The sequence below is a fragment of the Chrysoperla carnea genome, chromosome 2 (assembly GCF_905475395.1).
Source record: "Chrysoperla carnea chromosome 2, inChrCarn1.1, whole genome shotgun sequence".
NCBI lineage: Eukaryota > Metazoa > Arthropoda > Insecta > Neuroptera > Chrysopidae > Chrysoperla > Chrysoperla carnea.
The window spans coordinates 48,845,669-48,866,353 of NC_058338.1; the positions used below are offsets into that span (position 1 = coordinate 48,845,669).

Sequence of the window (20,685 nt, forward strand, 5' to 3'; positions counted from 1 at the left end):
TAGCGCATTTGACAACGATAGAAGATATGTGATAAGTCTTTGCTTGATTGAAATCTGTCCGAAACAAAAAAGAATCATTTTTTAAATGAAAAGTCCTATTGATTTTTAAATGAATACTAAATAGACTTTGCCTGGATTAAATAAAATAATGAAAGCATTGGTAATCAGTATTTAATTTTGGACAAATTCAAGAATTTTTTATATACAACCATCTATTAATACACAAAGACATATCTCACTTTTATATCATTTTTCTGATTTTTTCTGATAAAATAAAAGCATTTGTCTAATCTTACAGATGGTATTTCCGACTTTTAAAGAATAATATTTCACTTGGCAACACCGCCTTTTTTTAAACTTTTGTTAATTAATAAAACGTGTTTTAAATTTAGCATAATCTGCTCGCAGATTAGGTATGCCGGTTTATTTGGAACAAGTTTACAAACAAATAAATTTTTGAGGTTATGAACTCTACTTTAGCGGTGTTGTCAAACTTATATCAGTTATTAAAAGTACTATATCTTTTATTAATTAAGTATTAATAATTGTTTAAAAACTAAATTTTGCGCGTGAAATAGGTATAATTAATAAATTTAAAAAAAATGTGAAAACAAACAATTGACTGAGTTAATTGTTGAAATACCATGTATAGACAGTGTTGATTACTCTGTCATATTACACATACATACATGTCACACATATATAACTGATATTGCCATAATGTTTCAAACAAAAGTTGTTTATTTTTTTATAAGGAACATTTTTTACATTACACTTTTGTTCTATCTCTAACGGTTTACAAATGTCAAGACCTAATTGACCTATGTTGCTCATTTACGAACTCGCCCTCAATTTTTACGTCCCAAGTCCGCTATAAAAATTTCGGCTTGATGATCAAACTTGGGACTAAACTTAGTATACCTTGGTATATTTCATATACATGGTATAAAAATGTTTAGATATTTTAAAAAAGGATTCGAAATTATATTTTTTTATGAGCATTGTTGTTTATTCCACTAGTGGACAATGATATTAGACTTTCTTACATTTTATAATTTTACTTTTTTTATTATTTCTTAAACCGTTTCACATTTATAATACTTCAAATCATCACAAATGATTCGCAAAATATTTTTATACCACACATATTCAACTCTTTGGACTCTTGCAACTTTCTTCTTGTTTTCAACAAAGTGTTTAAAGTAAATTAATTAAAATAATTTCATTTATGTTTATTGAGCCAAAATTAAACTACTCAAAAGCCAATGCGCAAAATAAGCGTACATTATTCTCCAAAAATTTATATACTGTTCATGTAAAAAAGTAGTGATTATTTTGTAAGACATACAAATTAGCAGCTAGTTAGAATTGAGAAGTCAAAATTGTAGATTTTGTACGGGCAATTTTTTTTTATAGAGCCATTTCGAGCAGTCATTAAAATATACGAAACCATACATTCACCCTAATGTATACTCAAGGTTTATCTTCATTTTTTGGGAGAGTAAAAACATTTCATACAAACATTTTTGCTAGATCAGATGAACATATTCAGTTTGGCGTATACTTTGATGGCTCATCTAAACGCTCTTTAAAAAAACTCAGATTCATTGTTTTACAAAACTTAACTCCTGTCATTCTTGTCTTGTACAATATTGTCTGTTTGAAATAAAACCTGATCGAGAGAAAATCGTGAACGAACTTTTCGATTATTATATTCGTAAATAAAGAAAAACTATATCTACCTTTAATCTGTAAAAGTAAAAATTATTTAAAGAAAAAAACTAAGTAGTGTCTTTTGAGGCTTTTGAAATTGCAAATAAAAAAAATTAGAGCAATAATAGAAAATAAAGTATTACCTATTATTATATACAATTTATATTTATATTCTCATTTACTCGATGTTTCAAAATTGCTGATAGTTCCATTAAACATACCAATCTATACTCAACAACAACAAAAAAACAGGGCACTTTTTTCTCTTAAAAATGCACAATATTTGCACACACCTAAGTTTGTTGTTCTCATTTTTGCCTCTATTGGGGTTTAAATAAAACATTCTGCAAATCAATTTAAAGGGAATAAAGTGAATTTGGAGGTAAAAAAGTGAATTTGGAGGTAAAAAAGTGAACTGAGGATGCGAATATACTCTTGAATCGAAAGTGTTGTCGAGGAAGAAGCGCGGATCACAGGTGCGATATATCAGGACAAAAATTTAATTTTTGTTCTTTTTTAAATGGTCATGAAGTTCCTGTTGTCTTGATACACTTCCGGTCCAATTTTAGTTCACTTCGTTACCTTTAAAATAAGCCGCGATAGAACCCTGAGCGAATAAAGTTGCATGCAAATATGGTGCAAAAAAGTGCCGCTTTATGTAAAAACTTTAATGCAATTATCTTTTTGATGCATAGGGTAAAAACTGTTTAAAAAGAAAAAGATCTGTTTGTGCCTATGTTTGCATAATTTTATTATAAAAATTTTCATTTTCATTGACTTATTAATAAAAAAATATTATATACAATTCTCAAATTAATACATTTTGTTGAATAAAAATCAAAGCGAAGAAGAAAAGTTGTTAACTGTTATTTAATTTAGCCAAAACATTCTACAGTTACCCATTTCCTGCCTCGCATCGATCGACCGTCTCCACTGAGAATCTACACAATAATTTTTAGAAGTCCCCCCATTAATTGATATTGTATGACATTCTAACCCTCAACGGGGCCCCAGGCAACCATCAATTTGGGGGCCCTTTTTTCACGTCCGATTCCTTCTTTTTTCGATTAAAAAATACAAGCTTTCATAAAAATTTTATTATCACAATGTAATAATATTAATAAAATTACTATCTACATTTTAAACATGTCGTTTTCTACATTTGTTTTCGGCAAATTCATCCATTATATTATCAATATCGATTTTGTTCAATAAATCTGACTCAATGCAAAGTATACCTAACATCTCGAGTCGCTCTTGTCGCGTTGTAGCTCTTTCAGCAGCTTTGATTCTTTTTAATTACAGCGAATTCTCCGTCTTATATACAAATTCAAATGTTCCAGAATATTATCGAAAATTCCAGTCATTTATTGTTCTCGAATATTTTCGACCTTTTCATTAACTTCTATTCTCGAACATTCACGAAAAGGTATTTGTTAAATGATACTAAATGATACATTCATTTATTTGTCATCCATCATTAATCATTCTAGTTGAAATTTCCGCTTGAAGGCTTCTACATCCTCTGTTCCAAAAATAACCGAAATTTTTCAAAATAAAAACAACCAGTGTACATTTTAAGATAATTCTGTTTTATTATTCAATATACTCTCCTTTCTCTTCGATACACTTCTTTGCACGCTCATACAATTTGTCAAATGAGCCGGAAATGTCCTTTTTAGGAACCTTGTCTAGTTCGTCGTTCGTCGCCTTTCGAATGCGGTCAATTGAGTTTTATTTATTTGAGTAAAATTTATAATCAGTTCTGATTATATTTTTCTTTCACTCTCTAGAATTTTATGTTTGTAAGAAAATTTTAGAAATCTTTTTCATTTTTCAGGGGCCCCCTAAAATCGGGGGTCCCAGGCAACTGCCTATTCTGCCTACGTGTTAATCCGGCCCTGATGACATTTGATCTGTGTACATCCGCTCCTAAATATTACGTGATAATTTATTCCGTTTTATTTTAATTATTACGACAAGCGTATGTTTCAAATTCTTTAAAATCTCACTTACGCAGCAGTCTTAATTAACCGTATACATTTTCAAGCATTATTTATACAAGTGAATATTATGTGTTGATAACTCTCTTTAGGAACAGCTGACCCTTTTCCCTAAAGATTCGTAAAAAGGAGTTAAAACGATATGTGATAAAGGAGCTATTAATCTGAATTTCATCTACTCTTGCTCTCATCGGTTCGCCTTTGTTAACATGAGTAAAAACCTCAATGATCTTGCACTGGTTTAGATTTTTGTCGCACGGCAAGCACTGCAAAAGATGACACTTATCTCGCAGAAGTAAAAAAGATGAAAAAACTTTTCGCTTTTTGTTATTTTAGCAGTCAAGAGTCTATTAAATTTATTTCTATAATTCATATTCTGTGATTTCTTTTTGCTCCGACCGATTTTTGTCATAAACTTCCTCCCCTGGTAGTGGGAAAATGCTCACGCATTTTGTGGTCAATTTCAAATAGTACAATCAGTTATAAAATGTCACTTACTAGTCAAAATGGATTCACAGATAGTCAAAATGGATTCACAGATAGTCAAAATGGATAAAAGAAAGGTAAGTGCACAGCTACATGTTAAAATAATGTTAAATTAAAAATCGCTACATTCTACGGCTGATAATTTTTGCCCGCTATGCAAGATATTGAAAGTTAAATACAAAAATAATAACAGCTAAATGGTGACAGTGACGTAATGATAGAGCTTTGCAAAACTAAAAAAAAAAAAAAAAAAAACACATATTTCTAAATATTTATTAATTAGAATATTACACTTACAATTTTATCAATATTATTATTACCTATTATATTTTATTAATTATAAAAATATTGAATAAAATTTTATTTAAACTTACTTATCTAGGTATTATTAATTAATAATTGTTATTTTATTGTGCCATTTATGGTGGTAAACCTAACCGTATCGCTTCGTTTCGAATAATTCGAATTAAGTCCATATTGACAGTAAAAATAAAACGTAAACATGATATTTCTACAACGGAATTATTGAATAATCGAACCTTGTTCCCTTGTAATATTGGTACACCATCCACAAATATAGGACGTTTACCTTCGGACGACAGGAAAAATTCACCAGTATTCCGTAATCTGAAATACATAAATGCATGAGACATCAATTCACAAAGGTGGAAGAAAGCCAAATAACACTCAAAAAATATATCGAATGAATTGAATATTTAAAAAAAAAACAAATTTCGTTAAACATAATAAATAAAAATATGGATATTACATAGAAATAATAATGAGACTTGTTGATTTTTATCCTCTTTAAGTCTTCTGAAGCACTGGAAAATCATGTTCCCGTGAATTCTCTATTAAAAAAACCAGTTTACTTACCTTAAAGTTCCTTGGCGTCTAGAAATTTTCCACGCCGGTCCCTCCAACGACAAATCGACATCAACTTCATAGCCTTTAGCTGATCGACCAATTGTTATTTCGCGTGATCGCATCAAATAGCGAACCAAACGTCCACGTAGCACAGCCAATGTATGTGAATCAAAATCAGGTGGACTATATCCAGTTACAGAATCTACAAGTACATGCCATCGTCCTAGCTCATTTTCTAGTTGACGTATTTCCATGACATTTTTCCTAATGATAATAAATTATTTTATTGCTAAATATTTTATACTAGATGATGTAAGACGGCGTTGATAAATATTTAAAATCAACTAAGACACAGAGTCATACAAAATCTTATCAAAGACAAAATTATTCATACTGTTAATCAATTTACACAAAAACATACAAATTTTCAGTTATGGAATCATACAAAAAAACTAAACTTACCTCTGTGTCAATGCAACATTCGTTTCGATTTCTTCATCTGCATTTGTTTCAAGTGATAGTTCTGAATTGATGATTGCATCTTCGGCATCATTAAAATTTGTTGGAATGCCATTATCAAGTGCACTTTGTGGTGTAATTAATGTACCAAGTGTGGTACTATTACTATTATTTGTAATGTTAGTAGTATTATTGTTTGGCAATGGAGTTAAACTTTGATCAGGTAATAAGTGATATTGACGTAGTGTAATCCAATGTTGATGCAATGACTTCGCACTGCGTTGTGGATAAAAAACATCTGAATGTTTTGATAGTAGCTCCTCGAATGTTTCCATAACTGGATTTGATTGCTATTCAACAATTTTACAAAATAAGTAAAATTTACAAAATTTAAAAAACTACAAATTTTTCGGGTACATAACCCTAAACTCGCACTTGAAACATAAGAGAGAAAGAGAGAAAAAAATAAATGAAACACGAGATGGCGTTCTACTTTACTAGCAGACATGATAATCATTTAATAAGCTTAATTTCATTAAGAAACGTGTAATTCATGCTCTAGCTCAGTCGATTTTTCGAAATAAGGCTTATCAAGTCTGATTTTATGTATTTTTTTTCTCTATACTTTGAATATGGGAAGCTTGATCAGATAACATCATATCTTATACTTACGGATGGTATTGAACATAACAATTTTTCTTCTGGCTCCGACCACAATGCACGATCTTGAACATGAGCAACAATGTCTGGATGTAGACTTCGCATAGCAGCGACTGCCACACGTGAAACAGCTTCATCGTAAAGTAATGCATACCATCTTTGCTGTAGTTCTTGTACAGTAAATCGGCATGAAAATTTTGTACCTAAATGGACTGTTTTTAAATCATTTGTCTGAAAACAAAAAGAATAAAACTTTATAAATTAAATACTAGGAATTGTCCAGTAAAATTGATAGTTGCTTTAAATGATGTAAGTTGGTTTGCAGTTGCATTAAAATATAATTTAGACTTAGAACTATGTAAAACTACAATAATCTTTGTAGAAAATTTCCTAAATCAATTTTGTCAATGACAATAATTATTTTATAATGAACAGGAAACGAGATATTTGCAAAAAAAAAATTTTTTGGCCTTTGGCTGTGAATAACTCCCAATATCCTATGTTCAAAAATCTTCCTCGTTTGTATTTTTTAAATTTTTTCAAATGCATGGGATAATTTATTATTCAAAATAATTATATTAGTTACCTGTTGAACGCCAATAATTAAAGCTAAATCATCCATGGGTTTCCATCTTCCCAAGTCTTTTGTGGTCAAATGATTATGTTGACGACCTTTTTTCTTAGTACGCGTGGATGATGGCGCAGCACCTCCATGGACACCATGACCATGACCATGAACAATTGTACTATGCTTCATCGGATAATGATGATGTTTTTTTTTTACTTCACTATGCACTACCCCTTGATGTGGAGGTGTATTATTACTGATTGGCGGTGTTGCTAGAATTCCAACAGCTCCACTGGCTGTAATACTTGTTGTTTGTGTTATATTACCACTACCACTAACACCAACACCACTTAACATAACACCCACACTTGGCGATGGTGTGCTTGTTGATGTTGTATTGTGTACTGTACCCGCCGCTACAGTACTTATAACGGTTGAAGTTGACAATAATGGGGATGATGGATGGATACTATCATGAATATGCGTTGAATGTGTTCCACCAACACCAACGCCAACAGTGCTTAATGATTGAGTACGTACACGACCTCCAGTTGCACCCTACAATATATTCAATCAGTTTAATTTTGTTTAATACAGTAAATAACTTGTTTCCATAGAAACATTTTAAGCACCAACAATTTATATTAAGTCAGTTAAGGACGTTCATGTGCATCTTTGTTTCCTTATTATAAGTGCGTACAAAAAGCAAACAGTATGCACCAACTCGACCTAAAAGAACTTACGAATAAATAAACGACTAAAAGAACGTACCTTTACTGCTGACGCTCCTGGTATTCCCAAACTATATTCGACAATTTCATCATCAAATCTCCGTCTTTTGATCGATCTTGAAGAACTATTAAGAAAACAGATTATAATTCAAATAAATAAGTAACCACTGAATAAATACATAGTAGGCTGGTAATATTTTTAAAACTTTTCCTCCTTAACAGTTTAAGATCAATTTTATCGAGAATCATCTTTGAAACAAAGCAATGAAGATTACCTGCGTCTTTTTGTATTATCATGATTCATGTCTGAACCAGATAATGTTCCAGATACATCTGCATTATCTGTGTTTATGGATGTATTTCCAAAGGACGCCGAATTATCCATTTTATTCAAATAAAATATAAATTCTAACCTATTTAAATGTATTATCTTTTTTTTGTTTAATTTTATTTTTCTTGAATGTTGAATTAATATTTTCAGTAGTTATTGTACATTATATTTAAAATATTTGTTTATTTTTTATTTGAATAATATAAAATAACAGCGTAATAAAATTTATAAATGACATTTGTTTATTGTTCGATGATTTGATATTTTAACGAGCGTCTCGCGACAGGAACATATCGGCTTTAGGCTGCCGATACCAACTGTGTTTTAATCAGATATTACTATATTTAAATTTTATTTTATTTTAATTAATAAGTTAAATATTAAATATCTCTGTTTTCCCCCTGTAATTTTGATTCGGTTAATCGTTTCCTATGTCTATGCTACAGAGAGAGATAGGTATTGGCCACAATAGAGGATAACTTCTTGAGCATATTGCTTAGTCCTTTATGTCTGTGATTAAAATAAAGAAGGGAATTAATAAAAATTCTGAGACTGCTTCTGGATTTGAACTAAGTATTAATGTAAGTAATGTTAACGATTCTAAGTGATTCTAAGTGGTAAAACACGTGCACATTTTGTGACCCAGAGATACAGATATACTGCGTCATAGTCGGCAGCCTAGAACCACCTTGTTCCTGTCGTGACACACTATAATATTTTTCATCTTTTATTCTCTTACTATAAATACAGTTCATAAATAAGATTTCAATTCAAAAACAAGTGAAAACAAACAATTGACTGAGTTAACTGTTGAAATACCATGTATAGACATTGTTGATGACGTAGTCAGTTGTTTTTTGACGTCACGTAAATAAAAAAAGATATCCACTTTTAAATGACCACACACACATAACTGATTTTCTCATATTAATACATACTATAAAATTTGCACCTAATTAGCGCCCTCGTGGGTAAACAGTGATGTTTACAAAAAAATGTTTCAGACAAAAGTTGTTTATTTTTTCATGAGGAACATTTTGTTCTATCTATAACGGTTTACAAGATGGGTCCTACGGAGCCAAGACCCAATTGACCTATTTTGCTTATTTACGAACTCGACGTCACTTTTTACGTTCTGAGTACGCTATAAAAATTTCAGCTTGATAACTCATTTCGTTTTTGAGTTATCGTGTTTACATACAGACGGACAGACAACCGGAAATGGACTAATTAGGTGATTCTATGACCACCTATACCAAAATTTTTTTCGTAGCATCAATATTTTTAAGCGTTACAAACTTGGGACGAAACTTAATATACTATGTATATTTCATATATACATGGTATAATAAATATTTTAAAATTTTTTACCACGCATTACACGTATTTTTACGATCATTATTTCTATATTTTATCAATTTGAACTTGTTAACTAGACTTTAACTTTTCTAATTTAATTCCTTATTTCTTAAAGAAATAAAAAAATGAAAATAAAAATATTTTTTAATAAAACGTTTCCAAAACGAACTAATGGGATCGGATAGGGAAATGGCTTTTGTGAAACTTTCCTAGTGGTTTAGTTAGCAACTAGCTATGAAATCAAACTTGAGTGTAAACCAATCGTATAAACAAAATCGTGTAAACTAGTATATCCGGAAAATATTACGACCCCCCGATTGTACTGAATGTTGAATGGATTCATGAATAAAAAATGATAATTTTTTATAAATAAATATTTTATTTGTACAAAAATAGAGAAAAATGTAAAAATTAATGATAAAATAGGCAAAAGGAAATTTGCATATATATTATGCTTTTTATATAATAACAAACTTCATAAAATCATTTTATAATATGATTCAATCAAACTGTAAAGAACAATTATTTGATGATTCTTCTCTAAGTTTAATTCATATAAATAATCGCAAATTTCTGTCAGGTATTTTTTATGTCTTGGATGTCTAAAACAAAAATAAAATAGATTTATTAATTAGTTATAAAAATACAAGTTTACTTAAATCATCTACATTTATACTCCAGGCAAAATGGAATTTTATCAATATCGTGGTTATTAAAATTTTTTATATACCAGGTGTCCCATTTTATACAATCCAGCAATTTTCATCAACAAAAGGATTTTGAAAAAATGATCCAAGTAAAAGTTGTTCTAACTGAATAGGGACATCTTACAAAAGAATCAAATTTGATTGTGATTTTCAGCATCTTTGAAAATTAATTCATATTCGTAAACGGTAAGAAATAGAGGAAACACAAAAAAAGATACAATACATTATAAAATTTTAAAAACTCCTACGATATCTGAATGCACTGGATTATTATTCGAATAATCAAATTATTAATTATTATAGAACATACTTTTCAATTATAGAAGAAAACATTTTTTGATAATTAGAATTGGACTCCATTTCAATATCAATGTACGAAATCATTGTACGAATAACAGCACTTTCAATATTTAATGCCAGTATTTCAACACGACAACGGCCTGATAATCGTTGTAATTTTGTACTCAATTGTGTCATAATCTGAAAGAAAAAAAAATTGTTAGACACTACTCCAGTCATCATTGGTTAATTTTTACTATTTTTAGGTAGAGTAAAATGTTGTTAGAACTTTTTTACAAAATATTTTGCGTTCCTAATACTCTTCATGAGACAGAAATGTAACCTCGGCAGTATTATTATTATTTATAAAAACGTTGTATGAACACAACACAGCCATTACTAAATATACCCTTCTGTCCATATTTCGCTATGCAGTCTCCCGGAATTTCTTCTATTTTAGAGGTCTAAACCCAATCTCCAAACAAACAAGAATGGTTGTAAATATCCTTCTGGGTATGAATAATAATTTGTATTATAATATGTGATATGTTCTTACTTGGTTTTCATATCTTCGTCTTGCATTTGATGCTAATTTCTCAGTGGTAATAAATCGTACAATTGTGTTCGGTAAAACATTTGCCGGTGATACATCATTACTGTTACTGCTTATGGACGATGTACGACTTTCAGATCTAGATAACATATTATTGGCTAGTGAGGAATCTGTAGAATTTGAATCATTCCATGTTTTTAATAAACGTTGCATAAATTCAATAATATCAGATGTAGACACTTTACGTTCTTGAAATCTAAATAATTAAACAATACAACTTTAGTGCGTTTGTAAAGATCGAGAAAGTAGCTTTATGATTTGAATTCCAATAAAAAAAATATCTCAATAGATCATTTAAGTTTCAAGATAAAAAAAAGAAAATGGAGTACTCCAAGAGCTAGTAATCGACAGTCTTACGGTATTTTAATAAAACATTTTCTTACAAAATTTTCCAACTCGATTAAAATCAACCATCCTGTATACCATCTGTATACCAGAAATGAGAGAGATACTGGGTCAAATGACATTATTTCCAATACAACATCTCTCTTATTTTTGAACATGGTATACAGGGAAGTTGGATTTAACCGATAAGTTGGAAAATTTTGTAGGAAGATGTTTTTTTATTAAACTTTCGTAAGACTACCGATTCCTAGGGCTTGGACTACCACAACTACTTCGTCATCTTGCGAATTAAAAAAAAATAAATATATTTTAAAATTAATAATAAAATAAAAATTACCTATCCCGTTCCCAACTGCGTATTAATACTGAACCTTGTTCATTTTCTTTTAAAATAATGCTATGTGTTACATTCAATTCTCGACTTTGTTCTTCAATCTCATCCAAACTATTTGTATCTATTAAACTGCATCGTATACCAGCTGACCATAAATCTCTTAACACCTTCACAAATAATAAAATTTCAAATTAATAATTTTACAAGTTGGAGATATTTTTTTAGATAATTAAGGCCCAGAAATACAAAAAAACAAAAATCCTTAATTACTTAATAAATTAAGGCAAAAATCAAGTAACTGCTCTCAAATCACTTTCTGAATTTTATTGCCAAAGTAAAACTGGGAAACTCAGAAAGGAATAATTTCACAAAGGTTTTCTTTTGAATGTAAATAAATGACTGCGATTTCCTAACCGATCCCTGTTGCTGCAGCTGAAGTTCACTAGGTTTTATTACATGATCACTAGATTTACCTTAAATGCAATTGTTCCGGAATGGTTTTTGCCAAAATAATTAGTGACTGAGGATAGTAAGACTATTAAAGCAAACTAGAGTTTAAATTATAAATATGCTTAATAGGTGACTAGGCGACTATTCGGGCGTAGGCCATAGATTAGAGTAGAAGTAAAGTTGAACTTACCGTACATTTTTCTTTGATCATTGGTTTTGAACCAATCGCGCAGACTAACACATCAATATTATTATTATCAGTATCATGTTGTTCCTCTTGTAAAGCTTGAACTAGTTTATCTAAAGATATTGAAATGCCAGCGCCAGATTGATGTACATCACGTGACAACATACCTGTTCGACCTAATATTGATCTATAAACAACAATTGAGAAGAGGTCAAAATTTAGATAAAATTATTCATATTTTCTTCATGCTATTATTGTTAAAAATTGAAAAAAGATTTCACAAAAATCGTTGGCAGACTTTTGTTCTATTTCTAAAGGTCCATTCAAAAATACTCTATTCTATAGAGTGGACAAAAATAATAATTTTAATCCGAAAATTTTATGGGTAGAATCGTTTTGTGAATAACATTGGGATTAAACTTTTTTCACTTACGCCCGCTGTTAGAGTTGGTTATTTTTGGGAATATCTTAAAAAATATACTAAAAGTCGTGAAATGTTTTATTGCTTATTTGATCTGGCTTTTATATCTGACATAATAGGCTTCTAATAGGTCATTTTCATGACGATTTATCTTAAATTTGTGTTTGTTTTCAAATAGTTGTGGGATTTTAAAATACTTGGCAATTCCTTTTTTCATTTTTTTTAGTTGATAAATCTGTTTGGCTGTATTGTTGTTTGAACTTACCTAAAATTATTTAGCATAGCATCATAACGTCCACCAGCAGCTAATACTTCCATACCACCTTTTCTACGTTTCTTTTTTAATTCACAAACAAATTGACACATCATTCCTGAGTATTGATGTACATTGTACACAAGGCCTGGTGCAATTACAATATTACACTGTAAATAGATTAAATAAATATTTGAAACAACTAACCACATATACATATAGTATTATCAATTTTTATTTAAAAAAGTGAAAATATGCAATTGACTGAACTAATTGTTGAAAAATACCCTGTAGAGACAATGTTGAATATCAGTGCTTGCCTTATTTTTAATGAATTAGAAAATTTGTAAAAACCAAGCAATTTTTTTACTTAAAGTAGTTCGCCTATTTGAGCAAGTACGGTGAATGTTATTTTTTTGCGGTAAATGATAGTTCAAAGTCCCTTGATCACAATAAACACAGTTTTGGTGCCTCTTGCGGCACAAAATTGTGAATTATTTCATTTTAAAAATGTGATTTTTAACACAGTACCTTAATATGGAAGAACTCACAATAATGTTAATTGTATAAAAATTAATTTGTGATTGAGCTCCAAAAAGTTTTCATCATAAAGAAAATTTATCACAGATTCTGTTTATGTAAAAAAACATTACCTTACAACGCTTTCCATAAAGAAAACATAAAAAACTTTTTGACGTTTTTAACGTTTAAAACAACATATAAATTTTATCTTTAACGATATTTTTAAATCATTAAAAAATATTTATTTACGTGATGCTAATATTATTTAGATTTAAATTCAATGAATATAAATTAGTTGCTAACTTGACTAGTCATGTGACGGTCGAACTAATATATTTTTAATTTGCGTCCTAATTAGGACAAATTTTGGTGTCATTTTCTCCAAAACTATAAAAGATACAGAGTAGAAAATTCGTAGATGACTTCAACTTGTAATACATGTAAAAGATTTAAAAAAACAAAATGTTTTTTAATATTTTTCGAAAATTTTTAAAAATTGTAGCAAATGGCTGCCGAAAAGCCGCCATAAATGGGTTGGGTTTTTAATCTTTTCTAATTTATTAATAACTATGAACACACTGATGATCAATTATGTCTATGCAGGATTTTTCAACAATTAACTAAGTCAGTTGTTTATTTTCACTTGTTTATTGGTTAGATATATATCCTAGAACACTATTTAAGGAGTTTTGGGAATGTCTGATATATAGGAAATAATAACAATTTCTTAATACGCTTAATACACAAGTCGGAAAAACGTCCTTTTCTAGATACAGGGTGTTGAAATTTTGAAAAAAAAAAGGACATTTGTGTGAATATTGCCAATACGCCTGCTTAGAAAAATTTCCAAATTGACAGTATGAGCTAAAGAAGGATTATATTCATATTATAAAATGGTTTACGAAAACTAGCGATACAGATATGAATACCATTACCGTTTCGAGAAAAAAACCTCTCTACACTCCGACACTCCTCAGACAGCATTCTAGGGAAAAATAAAAAGTAAGCAAGGTGATGAATAAAAATACTTAAATAAAACTAACCTTAACTCCTAAATTTTCGGTATTTTGTATAATTGTTTCTAAATCATTTAAACCTTGTTTCGCTAAGATCCCAACTTCACCTTTACGTTTCAATAAACCACGCAAATGTGTTGTTGCATTTTTCAATGTCATTTCCGAATCCATTAATGATACAACATGTAGCATCGCTTGATCAGTTAAACATAAACTAATTAAATGTGTTTGTACTTGAAATTTGGATAATTTTCCATCCTGTTAAAAAAAATTTTACAAATTTAACAATTCCGTAGTTTAACGGTACTAAGTAGTAATCAATTAAATATTAAAACCAAGAGAAAACAATTTTATTTTTATCCTCCTGATCATGCGGAATATTGTTGAAAATGAAATAAAATATTTAGGGTTTTCTCGGTTGAATATTTCACGAAAGATTAAAAATTTTTAATTAAGACTTCCTTTGCCTTTATCAAGTACTAAGTACTATCTATATAATTTTTACAGATTTTTAAAATGTATGGTTGGAAATGAAAAGAGGAACAATTTTTGTACTTTTCGAGATTATACATTTTTCGCGTAATATTCATCTGAACAAAAAATTTATTATTCTGTAAAAACCCTTTGTTTGGTTGTTCGATACATTAGTTAAAATAAAAATAAAATTAAAGATATTACTAAAATAAATGTAAGTACTTACCCGTGCATCTGCTAATATTGAATAAATATCGTTATGTTTTTCTTTCTCAATACCGCTATGTAATAATACAGCACGTAATAATGATGTATGATTTAATCGTATCGAAAAGTTTTTACTACGCAACGTTGGAAATTCTTGTATTAATTCATATACAATTGATAATAATTCAGCTTCAGCAATTAAATTGCCAGAATTGGGTGTAATTATATCAAATGCACATTCATATAATTCACGTGGTTGAAAACCCAAGATTTTACGTTCTCTATAGACACGTTCAATTGAGTAACGTTTAAATAAGTTTATACTATTACGTGCAACGTAGCGTGCAAATGGTACCCTGGAATCAAAAACCTTTTAATTAATTATTTTTATACTAGCAACTTCGTACGCGAATTCCATTTGATTATATTGTCATTATTACATTATCATTAAATATTACAGCTAAAATCACAGATCTAAAATTAAAAAACTGCACACGTCATGTTTTCTTGCTACACTCATTTGAAACTCGAAAAAATTGAAATTTTGAGGAATTCAAGGGGAATAATAGGGGATCCTAAAGACTACACAGGATTTTTGATTGAGTCGTAATTTTAACCAGATAACAACGGTACACTCTTAAGTGATAAAATAATAAAGCATCATTTAAAAATTTTCCAGCTTTGAGGAAAACGGTTTAAGTCAGATGATTCACTAGCTCTCTTACTATAAAATTATGTATAAATCCGAAACATTTTTTTGATAATTTGTAAGAAAACATAACTGTTCAGTTCATTGTGATAAATAAATAATACTTATCAAAAATTTTTTTTTCATTTTGCAAAAAATGAATACGTAATGGGGATATTATGCGGAGGATGTCATTTTTAGAATCTGCGACCTTTATCTATACCACTGAAAATGTCCGCTCTGGCATTATATATATATATATATATATATATATATATATATATATATATATATATATATATTTTCTACGAGAGAAAATGTTCCACATCGACTCAGGAGCTTATTTACCACGCGGTAGAAAGTTAGAGTTCAGAGATTTTGAGACGCGCCATATCTTAAACTATAATAAATTACTAAAATCATAACATTTAAAAGCGTGACAGATGGACTTTTATTTTTATTATTGTTTTATACTTCAAACATGTCAAAATTATAATGTAAAATAATTAAAAATTTCATTTTTGATCTTTGTTTTATAAAAACTTATTTTTTAACAAGATCATTACTTTGTAAAAAATATTGATAAAAAAAAACTGGGAAATTGTTTTGCAAAAATGGCTTCAAAAACGCAAACACCACCAAAAGCGACCCAACAATCAAAAACAAATGCAAAATTAGATAAATCTGTTGATGTAGCAAAAGAAAAATTGTTTAGAGAATTAGTTCAAGGTATAAGAAGAGAATTTAAACAGAATGGTGATAAATTAGTCAAAAAATATGGTAAAACATCTATGCGAGAAACAGTCCTTAAAAAATTGAATGAATCTATCGAGTGTCAAGTAGGAAAAAAGATGGACGAAGTTCACTATTATGATACGAGACGAGTGCAAAAACAGTTTAAAACACTTTCAGAAAATATAAACAAAGAAGCAGCCAAAGTTGATAAAGTACTCAAAGGAGCAGAATATATTTCAAAAAAGAGAAAAGAATTGGCCGAGGAAAATTCTGTTAAAACATCTGTTGAGCATACAATAAAAAGGTGTCAAACGTTACTTGAGAAATATGTGGAGAATATGGAGAAATTAGATACTGCAATTACGCCATCCAGTTGGTTTGAAAAAATTAGGAGAGCGTTTGGTTTTGGAGGTTGATAAGAGGAATGGTTGGACAAATATTGATATTCCATCATATGTTGTTTGTTAAAAGTAGAAAATTGCAAAGAAATATTGATGATTAAAAAATTACTTAAATTAGTGAAAAAGTTACAACAAAACTGTTTTAAATATAAACAGTAAATATAAGAAAATGCTTCCAAAGAATGAAACATTGCTACGTGTTTATAATTTTTATTCAACTCCTTCATTCTTCCCATACAAGCTACAGTAGAGTAATATCTCCTATGATCTGTGGTTGGAGATGCTGCTTCCCATTACACTTCGGAATCCATAAAAGATGATTGTCATATTCGTTTTACAGGAAATATTAAACACAAAGTTTAAAACAATTTTTGTTTGAAATTTCGAAAATGATGGTTTGAATGGTAGACATAAGACTTTCGCTTTAGAAGAAAAGTATCAATTAATTGTGAAACATATAGTAAATGAAGTTATAGTTGTAAAATCAAACAAATATTTTCCAAGTTGTTGAAAACAATATTCTCAATCAATAATTTCCTAATTATTTTTCATGTAAAATCAATATTAGCGATACATATAAATTTCAAGATGGTGGTAACTCTTTTTTTAATCCAAGCGAGGGAGGCTTAACAAAATGTTCTGGTGTCACTCCCAATTCATCAGTAGGGTTTCTACTACTAAAGTACTAAAGTTCTAAACCTAATGCAAAATTTTATTAAGATAAAATTATCAAGAAGTTTCCAAAAGTCACATTTTCCCCTAATTTTATCCACTTATTACTCAAACCAGGTCAAAATTGTATAACAAAAGAGATATTAAGTAAAACATATTTGCGAAATAGGAAGGCAAACCGAACTAAATACCCAAATTTTTTTAGGTTTACAATAAAAATTTTTCAAATGCTTTCCAGTTTAAAAAATTTAAGCACTACTTTTTAAAAAGCAACTGTTTTTAAATTGTATAAGCATTTTGAACTATCTTTGGACTGTTTAATAATTTTTTTAAGCTGTTAGAGGAGTCCAAAATTTTACAGAAAATTGAGGTTTTCCTTTTTGCTAGGAATTATGTTATGCCTCGCTAGGAAAAATAATTGTAGAATAATTTCGTGCTATTTTCGATGGTACCTTCTTACGTTTTTCATTTACTGCCATTTTACGGCTTATCAAGAAAAACTGATTACTCATATTAAAAGAAAAAATCAAAGCACAGAAATTTCGAGTTATTTAATGCTATTTTTCAGTTGTTTCTAACTACCATCATTTGCCGTAAAAGAAAAAAAAACTGCGCTCTTATTCTAATGTTAGACATGAAATTTTAAAATTACAATTTTTGGAGTCCTATAGTATTATTTCCTTCCAAGTAATGTTCTTCCAAATGACCTTAAAATTTTTGTACGTAATCTATGTTAGGTTAGGTTATATTGGCTGTCCACAAAGGACACACTTAGGCTATAGAGCTCATTATAATCTGATATGTGTGTTTTACCACCCTTTCCGCTGATAATTTCATTTATCAATTATCAGCTCCTCAATTATTCATGCAAATACCATCATCTCAGGTAGCATCATCTACATGATAAATTTTACCAAAGAAATTTTCGGAAATTGGTTTATTTCAATAATAAAATAAAATTTTTGTATACAATATCGAAATTGGATATTCCTCTCGAAGTAAACTAATTTTCGAAAATTTCCTTGATCAATTTTGGCATTTAGATGCTATCTTAGAATCGTTTAGCATTAGTAAGCAAAAAATCCATTATTCAAATTAAGATGAGCATTTCTGTGGGTTGTACTATGTATTTTGTTAAAATGTATCCCCCTCAGGACCCACAATAAAAATATTTAGCTAGATTATATAATTATTATTAATTAGCTAATTAATAATTGTATAATCTAGCTAAATATTTTTATTGTGGGTCCTGAATTCGATCCTCTTTGAGGACTTGCGAATCAAGTAAAAAACTTCCGCCAGGAAATTTTGCGTTCTCACACTACATGCTACACTATGTTACATGTTTAAAAAACAAAATCGATGATAATTATCAGTAACCAAAATAAAATATAAAATTCAAAAGTGAATTTTTATTGATTTTATTTGATTGGCCTAACATCATATAAAAGCTGTCAGTGTTATTTGTCAATTTGAAACATCCAACTAAAAGTAATGATAATAATATTAATATAATAAAAAAGATAGGCATTGCCAGTTCTATTTTAAAAGGTACGCAATGAGCTTGTTATAAGACAGTAAGTGTTAAATACTGCAGAAAACAATTAAAAAATAAATTTCTTATCATAAACAAATGACTTTTTATTTTCTTGTTTTAAATATCAAATTAATTTTGTATACAAAAAATTAAATTCTAATCATATCGAAAGTCGTAAAACATGTATTAAAAAGAAAAATTTTTGGGCATCCATAAAAATTTATATGTACTAATTAAACGAGATTTTGTAAAAACTATGGCTACATCTTCAACAGAGAGAGTAGAGGATAGAAAGAAGGAGTTATATCGAGAGTTAGTTAGCGATGTGAACAATGAATTTAAAAGTACTGGTGATAAGTTACTACAAGATTATGGCCATTCAACAGTCACAAGAAAAACAATTGAAACATTTAATGATACAATCAATGAAGAGGTCAAAAAGAAAATAGAAAATGTTAAAGATCCTGACCCCAATAAGGTGAAAAAACAATACTCATCTCTCTCTAAGTCTATACTCAAAGAAGCAAAAAAAGTCGATGAAATAATTAAAAGATTAGGAGCAATTTTAAGAATGACACCGGTCGGCGATATTGGAGTTTTAGGAAATATAGAAGCATCTTTGAAGAAGGGTCAAACGTTAGTTGATAAATATGGTGAAACGATAGATAAATTTGATCAAAAACATTTACAAACTGGTTTTGGAGCGAAAATTATAAAAAAGTTGTGTTGTTTTAAATAACTTGTCATGGTTTATTTGTTGATAATACAAATGGGTAAAGAAAATAGTGAACTGTTTGTACATCTGAATACACTATGACAAGCGACACTGTGTGTTAATAAACAGCGATAAACTTACTAGTATTATTACTATCCATCAATTTATTTGGAATAAAAAATAGAAAGAATTTGTTTTATAAGAAGTTTGCTGAACTGGTTTGATAATAAATTGTAGTATAATCTAAAGCTATAAAATACGAAATTTATTAAATGTAGTGTCGTATTGCAAGTTTAAACAAAGTAAATTAAAATTTCCAGCCTAGCTCAAATTATTATCAAACAAGGCATTTTACGTACCTTATAAAATACGACATTGGTAATACCTAGCGTAGACTCGCCTCACTTTATTCAACTGAATAAATTGAGTTGAATAAATAACTGAATCTGAATGTCAACTATTCAGTTGATATAAGTTTAATAAATCAAATTAAATTATGTTTGACATGTATTTATTTAATCATGTCAATTAAAAAAATATACACCAAATGTTTATATTATTTGAGGGTTATTGACAGTCCCAATAGGCACTTCTTAGATATTATCTGAATTACATACAAATTTTCTACGTTCTATCCCAATTTGGAGGGGCAATGGAGATAAGCAAAGCTTTCAAAACCCGAAAGAAAATTTTTTACTACGAAGCTCTCTAAACTGAACAGATTTTCTGGAATCTATGATGCACAAATACACACGATAAACAAATAACACCTATTTCGGATAAGTCGGACGATCATGCAATTGTCTCAGACTTTAACCATACACTAAAATCCGTTGTCTATTACTAGTACAGCATCTGATTTTGAAAATGACCACGTCTTTTACTTTTGTCCACTCACTACTAAAAAAGGGGATAAAAAATACATTAAACAAACAATGTCTATCTACTACTT

General features: G+C 29.2%; 2 protein-coding genes across 2 annotated transcripts in view; both read right to left on the reverse strand.

Moving 5' to 3' along the window:
* Positions 1 to 4,579: 4,579 nt before the first annotated feature.
* LOC123291982 (microspherule protein 1) lies at positions 4,580 to 7,941 on the reverse strand. Its single transcript, XM_044872477.1, has 7 exons — positions 7,763 to 7,941; positions 7,528 to 7,612; positions 6,775 to 7,314; positions 6,201 to 6,419; positions 5,532 to 5,878; positions 5,079 to 5,333; positions 4,580 to 4,829 (listed from the first exon to the last, which is right to left on the reverse strand). The coding sequence occupies exons 1-7, from the start codon at positions 7,870 to 7,872 to the stop codon at positions 4,622 to 4,624; spliced, it is 1,764 nt and encodes a 587-aa protein (XP_044728412.1). The 5' UTR covers positions 7,873 to 7,941; the 3' UTR covers positions 4,580 to 4,621.
* Positions 7,942 to 9,652: 1,711 nt separating this feature from the next.
* LOC123292739 (eIF-2-alpha kinase GCN2) overlaps positions 9,653 to 20,685 on the reverse strand; it is a 31,360-nt gene continuing 20,327 nt past the window's right edge. The window contains exons 18-25 of the mRNA XM_044873453.1: positions 15,005 to 15,341; positions 14,332 to 14,562; positions 12,779 to 12,936; positions 12,096 to 12,279; positions 11,459 to 11,622; positions 10,720 to 10,972; positions 10,195 to 10,364; positions 9,653 to 9,779 (exon numbers count right to left, since the gene is read on the reverse strand). Of these exons, the coding sequence (XP_044729388.1) occupies positions 9,653 to 9,779; positions 10,195 to 10,364; positions 10,720 to 10,972; positions 11,459 to 11,622; positions 12,096 to 12,279; positions 12,779 to 12,936; positions 14,332 to 14,562; positions 15,005 to 15,341 (1,624 nt within the window). The remainder of the gene's footprint in view (positions 9,780 to 10,194; positions 10,365 to 10,719; positions 10,973 to 11,458; positions 11,623 to 12,095; positions 12,280 to 12,778; positions 12,937 to 14,331; positions 14,563 to 15,004; positions 15,342 to 20,685) is intronic.

Bases quoted from the DNA above. Each gene is read 5' to 3' on its own strand.
- LOC123291982 (XM_044872477.1), bottom strand. From the start codon at position 7,872: ATGGATAATTCGGCGTCCTTTGGAAATACATCCATAAACACAGATAAT. The intron at 6,420-6,774 runs GTAACTAATATA...TTTTGTTTTCAG, and splicing joins TAATTATTGGCGTTCAACAG to ACAAATGATTTAAAAACAGT. The intron at 4,830-5,078 runs GTAAGTAAACTG...TATGTATTTCAG, and splicing joins AGACGCCAAGGAACTTTAAG to ATTACGGAATACTGGTGAAT.